The 8,775-nt window shown below is 52.4% G+C and overlaps 1 protein-coding gene across 1 annotated transcript in view; it reads left to right on the plus strand.

Moving 5' to 3' along the window:
• TCERG1L (transcription elongation regulator 1 like) overlaps positions 1,116–8,775 on the plus strand; it is a 65,100-nt gene continuing 57,440 nt past the window's right edge. Inside the window, exons 1-3 of the mRNA XM_021400330.1 lie at positions 1,116–1,406; positions 2,274–2,420; positions 2,966–3,146. Of these exons, the coding sequence (XP_021256005.1) occupies positions 1,203–1,406; positions 2,274–2,420; positions 2,966–3,146 (532 nt within the window). The 5' untranslated portion in view covers positions 1,116–1,202. The remainder of the gene's footprint in view (positions 1,407–2,273; positions 2,421–2,965; positions 3,147–8,775) is intronic.

Here is an 8,775-nt window from a genome sequence, read left to right on the forward strand (position 1 = left end):
TTAAAAAAAAAAACAACAACCAAGCACTACAATATTTGGAAGCGTTCTTCTCTTTATCTGATTTCTGTCACTTTGTAGATTACTCAAATCTGTACTTCCCAGATCTCTCTGAGGAGGAATGTAAGCGACACGTTTTCCCAAATTTTGTGTTTAACCACAAATCCCAATAATTTGGCTTCAAAACTTAGGAATTAACATTACTGAGGTCATTCACAGCCATGACAGACCCAAACCCCTTGGTGCACCAAACAAAATGAGAGGCAGAGGGGTTGATCTGACTGATCTCTAAGGCTCCTTCCAACCCAAGCCATTCTACGACCCTATGAAAAATCAGTTTTTAAGGCCTTTAACTTTCTTCCCTGCAGTTTTAAGCAGCCTCCAGTTTGCCTATGGACACCCCCATAACGCTGGCGTTGTCCCTGTCCCATGGTGCACTGTGGCAGGCTGGATGGAGCCGGGCTCAGTCCTGCTCCATGGGCCTGGCCCTCCAGCCAGCTCTGCACCCAGCAACAAGCACGGCCTCCCCAGGTACAGGCTGCAGCTTCTCCAGGTGGGTCCTGAGGGAGAAACTGCTACGGCCTTTACTGTAGTCTAAATAGACGGTGTTCTTCTACAAAGGGGCAGAAGCAGAGAGCACAGCTGGTGTGGCGTGGTGTGGTAGGGGTCACCCCGACCCTTGGGGCAGTGCCACAGGGGTCAGCCTGCAGCACACCTGGCCTTCCTAATGCCTTTTGCCGCGGTAACGGGTTGCTCGGCTGCAGGTGAGGGGTTTGCTGCTAACGATGGTAGGGGAGCGTTATTCCTCTGCAGCCCACAGCGGGAGGCGAGAGGGGCGGCCGCTGCCGGGCCAGGGGTGGCCGCGTGGCGATGGAGACCCGCACCGAGCGCATCTTCGCGTCACATCGCCTTTCAAGCCAAAACCTGGGCCGCGTTTCGCACGGTTGTCGTGTCAAAAAGCCCTTCTGCCCACTCGTGCAGCGGAAACCTCGCCTCAGGCCGGGGGGCGGCACCGCTCACCGCCTCCCCCGATCCGCCACACCGCGGCTCCGAGCCGCCCCGAAGCTCCCGGTCGCGGCCCCGCCCCGCTCCTCCCAGCGCGGGCGGTTCCTCGCGGCGGGGCGGTGCCTGAGCCGCCGTCGGCTGCCGGCGCGGAGCGGAGTTTCACTGGGCGGCGGGCACGGCGCGGCCCCGTGCCATGTAGGATGCTGCCGGCTCCCGCAGCCAAGCGGCCGCCGCCCCTGCTGTGGGCCGCCGAGCCCCCCTGGGCGTGGGCCGTGCCGGGGCTGCTGAGGGTCGGCGCGGTGCCCCCGCCGCTGCTGCTGTCGGCGCCGGCCGTGGGCTGGCCCGTTCCCTGCGAGCCGCTGCTGCCGCTGCTCGCCGAGCACCCCCCGCCGCTCCACGGGCAGGTAACGGCTCGGCTCGGCGCGGGGCTGCGCGGTGCCTCCGACAGAGCCCGTGCGGGTGCCGTGCCGTGCCGTGCCGGGCAGCGGCCGCTAGAGGTTCTTCGAGCCCCGGGCACGGGGATTTTCCATCGGGTGGGAGGCCCGCAATGTTTTTATTTATTTTTTTTTATTTTTTTTTTTATTTTTTCGCCTTTTGGGGTCCGTGGGTTTCTGCACCCGTTCGCGTGCGGTGCGTTCCGTAAGAAGAGATGAGCGAGGAGAACGCGCGCCGTTCCCCGGTGCCGAGGGGCTCGTTCCGCTCCCGAGTTCCCCGCCGAGCCCAGCGCTGCCCGACGGGGTTTCGGTTATTTCTCGCTGCCGCGCTGGGAATAACCGGGACTGCGCTTCAGATCGCGCTTTGGCTGCAATAGTTGCCCTGCTACAGCAGGCGGAGCGGCAGCAGTGCCGGTACTCGTGCCTCCCGCTTCGTAACGTTACATACAGTAAAAGTGCGAAGCAAAGCGGGCGGTGTGGCCGCGTCCCTCCGCGCAGCGCGGGGTCTCGGCAGCGGCAGGCGGGGGCCGAGATCCGTGTGCGTGCACCTCCGCCGAACGAAGGAGCGCGAGTTGAGGGGGAAATACGGCGCCTGCTTTTCCCTTTGGCTCTCCTCCGCCCCTGGGGGTGGCAGCTGAAGCCGCTTCCAGCGGTTCTGACCGCGGAGCGGGGCCGGGGCAGCGCCGCGTCCCTCCCCGAGGGAGCGCGGATGTAAGTTGGACTGAGGAGGCTTCAAATTCCGTGCGGTCACCACGGAGGTGGCTGGGAGATGATGGAAGCGTGGACTGGCTCGGGGCGAAACCCTTCTGTTAACTTGCTGCCTTTTTGCCCCCGCAGTGGATATTTGGAGCTCATTCTCCAGTCGTTGGATTTTCCCCATCTTCCGGCGTGGAATTTGTGCCTGTTTTTCCTCCTGTGTACACGTCTGCGGTTCCGCCTCACGCCGGGAAGGGCTGGATAGATAAAAGGCTGCCGAGCTGCAAAGTAAGTCTGGTCGTGCTTAACGCTGATGTTCGTAAGCTATGGGAGCTGAGAAACATTTCTGGATTTATAAACTGTGCTCGCATGCAAGAGGGCAGTAGTTTGTCCAGCGAAACCGCGTGGGGAAGAAACATTGTGGGGATGGTATGTGGGGAAGGCTGCTCCAGCAGCGTTACAGCTTTGGTGCCGTGAAGTTGTGCAGAGGATAAAAGAGCACAGGAGGAGGCTGGGGTCTGTGAGCTGCTGACGGGCTGGTGCTGCGGGAGCTGTGTCAGAGGCACGGCTGGCTCCAGCTCTTGTTTCCTTTTGGTGATGCTGCATAAGCTGACTTGTGTTCAGCCGGTTGGGTTTGAAGTGAGCACCGAGTGCTGCCCTCAACGCTGAAGAGCAGCAGTCAGTCTGTGCTTGTCCCTGGGTTGAGGTCTTAGCAAGCAGTAATAATGAGCTAAAGACAAAAAAAAAAAAAAAAAAAAAAAAAAAACCCCTTAGAAATGGAAGTGAGAATAAAGTCTCTCAAACCTTAATGTTCTCTTACTTGTGTCGGGCAGATATACCTAAATAATGCATTTGCTCTGGATTCGGCGTGGGTACATCCTGAGGAGTCACGTCTCTTCCAGGGAAATGAGAAGCCTCTGCTAATGACAAATCAAGTAGCTATGGCCATCGCCAGGCCAGCTCCTGCCTCCAGGCCTCTTCCCACAGTGGTGCTGGCACCTCCGCTGATGCCAGGTTAGTAAATAATTGAGTATTTACCGCTATTCACGCAGCTCAGGAGAGGAATAAGCCATTTTCTAAAGTAAGGGTTTCATTCCGTTCATCTGAAACTCTCTCAATTGATCTGGAACCTTGATGGCAGAGAGCTTTTCATCCTCTGAATTACTTCCAAAGAACGACGAGAGCATATTAATTGAGGAAGATTGCAACAGATAATTCTGTAACTGGTTGTCTGCTTCCAGAATGACGGGGCAAGTCATACCCCAAGGTACTTGGTTTGTTTTCAACCAACCAAAAAAAAAAGACTGATGCAGTTCATGCAGGATTCTCCCATTTGCTGCAAATTTTTGGAATGAAACACGGTTTCTGTAGACGGCTAGCAGTAGAGAAGAGTGATTGATCGGTCATCTCATTAAAACTCAGTTATGCACAGTGGTATTTATTAAATAAATGGCGTTAATCTGCGGAACACAGCTGTGAATAGAAAAGCTGAGATTTATACTTGGAATTCCGAGAACAGAAAGTATTTTGCTCTGAAGCTGGATCCCTCTGTTTCTGTGTTACGGTGTTGATCTGAAATAGAAGCTGTCTCCCAGAAAAGGTCAGGAAGTAAAATGCTGTTGGTACTTAAAGCACTAACTTAGACTCTGAAATTCAGAGTTGGGGTGTTCTTAATGGCTTGCTGTCTCTGTTTCTGTATTCCTTAGATGTCAGGTAATGTGGGCTGCGCTGGGCACTGCCATGAGCAGCACTCTGTGTTTGGAAGCTGCGTAGCATGCAGGCAGCTCCCTTGTGTTTTTGCAGTAAGACAGAGGGGGGTGCTGGAAGAGGTGGCTGTTCGGGTTGATTTGCCAGGTTGCTTAATTAGCAATGAATATTGCTGAGAATTGAAGCATGTTGAGCAGCGCAGATCAGCTCTGTGCTGGGATGTTTCTTGCAGTCCTCTATGGAAAGCTGTGCTCCGTTCTTGCCAGAATCGAGCCATGCTCAACTGTAGTGCTGTGGAGCTCTGCTGGGAATGGCAGTGGTCATAAATAAGAGTGCCACAGCTTGAAAATCGGTGATGTTGTTGCACAGGGAATATTTGAGCTGGTTTGCGTTGTTCAAAGTGTGTTTTGAATGGCAAATGCAATGGTGAAGGAGGAGTTCTGCATAGCTGCACGCGTGGCGGGTGGGCTGGTAGCCTGGTAACTGCTGAGCTGGCTTGGATTTACACGTTGGCTTGTGCATACTGCTCTGCTGAGCACGGGGAGAGCTCTGTCCTGAACAGTGGCCTCATGTGTGATGCAGTGAAAGAGGAGAGTTTAAAGCACGTATGTAATATTTCAAACATAAAGAGCGAGTCCATGTGGTGGTGGGTTAGAAGGGCTGGCCAGGCTGAGCAGTGGGTCGCACATCTGTGATCCCGAGGGAGCTACGTTGTCTGTAAAGAGTTTTCTTTCCAGAGAACGAGGCGTGCACAGTCAGGGCTGTTCTGACAGGAGATCTTCAGATGGATCTAACTGCTGCTGATCCGTTTTGTTCATTCTCAATGTCTTGCTGAGCAGGGTTTCTGGTAGAGCTATACTGAATGATGATTTTCCCTGCTCTGAAGCCTGTCTGCTGCTGCCTGCCTTTCAGACAGGACTTGGTGTGCAGCGCTGCTGCGCTTTGGCTCCTTGTCTTAGGCTCTGCCTTCCCCTCTTTCCATCTCTTGATGGTTTTCCCACCACCTTCTGGGTTGATGGCTGTATGCAGCCCAGCATGGCACAGGCTCCTGCTTCTCCTCCAGCAGTGTGCTCAGCATTTGCTGCCCTGCTCCTCAGGAGCACGAGGACCCCCGACCAACTTGTGTTGATGCAATCAATGCATCAGGCTGATGCTCATCAAGTAACATCCCATGCAGTCGGTGTGCTCCAGAGCTCGTGAAAACAGACCTATACGTTTATAACACTGCTGCAAGAGTGGGAAGTTACAATACCAATGCACTGCAACCTGGATGAGAAGCTGCTTCCAAACGTACTTAAAGTTCCTAGGAAGCGTTACGGTAATAGTCGAAGTATTTAGAGTATAATTTTTACAGTTAATATGAAGAGTAATAAAAATAGGGTGAGCAAATTGCTGAGGTAAGTGGCTTAAACTGAGAAGTTAATAAGCTTTTTGCAGGCTGCGTGGCTGTGTTCGTTCTGAAAGCCCGTCTCCCAGGCAGGTTTGCCTTCTGCAGTTATCGGTAATGATATAATTGTTTTCTCAATTTATCAGCAGCGTTACAAAGATAAAGGAATGTGAAGCATTGACATTTGGTGAATGGTAATGCACATAATTTCGCAGCTGTGAGTACTGGTACCAGCTACTAGGAGGTGTTGTTTTCTGTAAGAAAAGGATTCTGCTATTATTCTCCAGTATATTACAGAGTGTGAAATTAGGTACTTAGAATTTTGGGTATCCAAAGCAAATAATGGCATTTTATGTTCCCACCAAGAAGTGGTAGCTTGTTTCATGTCTATTAGAAGAAGGCAGTGCCTCGGTATTTGTGCAGAGAAAGGATTGAGGTTCCTGTGTCCTGCATTGTGCAGTGCCACGCAGCTGGAGCTGTGGCTCGTTTGGACCCAAGTCAGCCATGCCCACGTTAGCTGTGTTGTCTGGCACTCCTCTCCTGGGGGAGCTCCCTGGAAGCCTTCCTGAAGGCACTGTGGCTTGGCACTCCTCCGTGGTTAATGTTTTTGGAACTAGGGCTCTGCTTTGCACTGAGTAGCTCGGGTTTCAGCACTGAGCTTCCCATGGGGAGACGCGGCTGCGGGCACAGCTGTGGGTTACACGAGGCACACGTTGCTTGCCTTGTGGCATCCTGCTGTGCATCCTGGCGGGGTTGGGGGCCTGTGGAAGGAGCCTTGGTTGCACCACTGAGGGGAAAGCTGTAGGCCTCTGATGGGCCCTTGTATCCCTCCGGGTACTCCATTTAACCCGGATTCCAAGGAATGGGAGTGCTGGCACGGGATGGGAGCTGAGGCAGCCTGCAGGTGAACGTGGTGGTGGCAGGATGGTAATGGCTGGAGGAAGCGAGGACCCAGAATTATGAAAGTCAGAATGAATGAGACCTGGAGACTGGAAGATGTGAAGATCTGAGGCTGGGACTGTGTGTCTGCCAAGTGAGTGGGGCCAGGGCCTGCGGGAGAGGGATCTGCGAGGGCTGCCAAAGTGGTTACAGCCTCTCCTGAGGACTAGGAATCTCCACACACAAACCCTCTCCAAAGAGCTGGGAAGCACTGGTCACAGGCTTTCCATCCAAAGCATGTGTGGATGCAAGCAGATAGCTTTGGGGCCTCTCAGGTTGGATTCTTTTGTATTTAATGGGCATGTGCTAGAGTTCCCCATTTGTAACACAAGAGCAGTCCTGCAGGAACCTGAACATCCCTGGAATGGCCCTGGCACGGCAGCACTCTTCATTCAGGCACCTTGGAGAGGAGTGCTACGTGAAGTCTTTGGGGATGCTTGACTTTGGTTACAGCCTCCGTGAAGTTTTGGTTTTGTTTGTTGTACCTGTGCTTTTTGTTGCTCCCTGTTTAATCTACCCAAATCAAGTACAAACCTTAGCCCCGGTTAAGAGCAGTTAATTTTCACTTCAGTTATATGAATAAGGTTGCGTTACGATATGCCAGTTGGAAAGGCTTGTCATTCCAACCTGCTCTATAGTGTTGTCCTGCCTGGTCCTGAGACCATTAGAAAGAAACTCCTCCCTCTGGGTGATTTGCAGAGGCTGTCCTGGTTGGTGAGGAGCCAGGTATTGTTATTTATTACACGTGGGCACAGAAGTGAGCAGTTAGCAGTGCTTTTACTGGCACTCATACGCAATGCCAGGTTACAAATGTAAAAGTCTGTGCACTTCTTTTCCCTCCCTTTTGGCTTCAGAAGATGGGAAAATCAATATGTTTTTCTTTGTATTAGAATAAATGCGCTATTTAAGTCAACCCATTGCTTCACGCTATTGATTGATAAGTACTGCTTCGAGCTGCTCAGCACCTCACATTCCAAACCACGTGCAGTTCAGGTAGCGGCGCCAGCAGGTTCTCCCAGATCTGAATTCTGCAAGTATAAATGCTGGTGTGATAAATGCATGTGTTGTAGGTCTGCGGGTGGGCTGCTGTGCTTATAGGGTGCTGTTCAGTGAGTGCTGGCGTGCGAAGAGGTGACAGGAGGAAATTAACCCAGATGCAGCCGTGCCTCCGTCTTCAGGTCCTACACCTGTTTGTTCCAGAGTGCGCTTTGCTGATGAGGGAAGTCAGTGTTCTGTTGGAGCTGGCCAGTTGTGGCCAGCTGAGCCTTCTGCAGTGCCCACAACGAGCAATGCATCTGATTAGATGCTCAGACAGCATGCTGGTATGAAGCAGTGGGCCCAGTTTCCTTGGGCTTCCGTTTCCTTCTCTGTTTGTTAATGCTTACATGAGGTTTTCAGTTAAAGCAAATTCTCTGCTTGCTTTCCATCTGCCAGGATTTCAGCCTCCCCCCCCCAAAAAAAAAGTTTCATTCTTTCTGGTCAGTACACCGTGCTTTAGGGGATAGCTTGTGTGTGTCCTGTTCAGAGCTAAACTCATTCCTGTGGAATGTGCTCAGCTGGAATGATGTTTCAGTCTGACAAGGGCTGTTGGTCCCATTTAATTCATCTTACAGCAGATACCGGGTGCAGTCCTGAGCAGGACTGAACTCATCCAAGCAGCACGTGTTTCCTTACGGGCACTGAAGTCACCGCATCTACGTGGGTCTGTGTGTAGGATAAATACTTACATTCATTGTTGAGGAAATAGTAAGGTCTCCCAACTTAACACATTTACAACGTGTCCTTTCAGCCCTGTCACTTCTCTGTGCACCCAGTGGTTTTCCCAGCAGATGCTGTGACGCGCAGGGCTTCCAGAAATGCAGGATTGCAGCTGGAGCAGCCTGCAGCCAGCTGGGCAAGGAAAGGTGCTGAGAAAGCAGTGTTGTAATCTGCTGGAGCCTGGGGCTCTGGGAGGAATGAATCTAAGGCAGAAATCAGGTGTTTCTACGCAGCTTTTGTTATCCCATTCCATCCTTTTTATGGTTTGTCTTCGGGGAGGGATGATCAGACAGCAGCAGTCACTGTAGCTCATTTCAACTACATTCTTCTCTTTTCCTATCAAGAGACAGTTGTCAGTTTTAATACTGATAACAGCCTAATAAGTTTAATAAAGAACTGTCACGTAAAAGACTTTGTTTTGTTCCTCTTAAAGACTCTACAGATGAATGGAAGGGGAATAAGGGATAGTAAACAATAAATTCACCCTTCAAACGCTTCGTTCTTCTCAATTGCTTTTCTGCACGCCTTTAGAGGTGGTGATGAGTGCTCTGTGGCAGCTGTTGGCTGCAGCACTGTGCTGCCTGCAGCCAGGTCGGGCAGCTCCAGAGCTGTGCTCCAGCACGTGCCTGCTTGGTGCCTGCTTGGTGCCTGCTTGGTGCCTGCTTGGTGCCTGCTTGGTGCCTGCTTGGTGCCTGCTTGGTGCCTGCTTGCTGCCTGCTTGGTGCCTGCTTGGTGCCTGCTTGCTGCCTGCTTGGTGCCTGCTTGGTGCCTGCTTGCTGCCTGCTTGCTGCCTGCTTGCTGCCTGCTTGCTGCCTGCTTGCTGCCTGCTTGCTGCCTGCTTGCTGCCTGCTT

Source organism: Numida meleagris, chromosome 5 (genome assembly GCF_002078875.1).
Source record: "Numida meleagris isolate 19003 breed g44 Domestic line chromosome 5, NumMel1.0, whole genome shotgun sequence".
Classification (NCBI taxonomy): Eukaryota; Metazoa; Chordata; class Aves; order Galliformes; family Numididae; genus Numida; species Numida meleagris.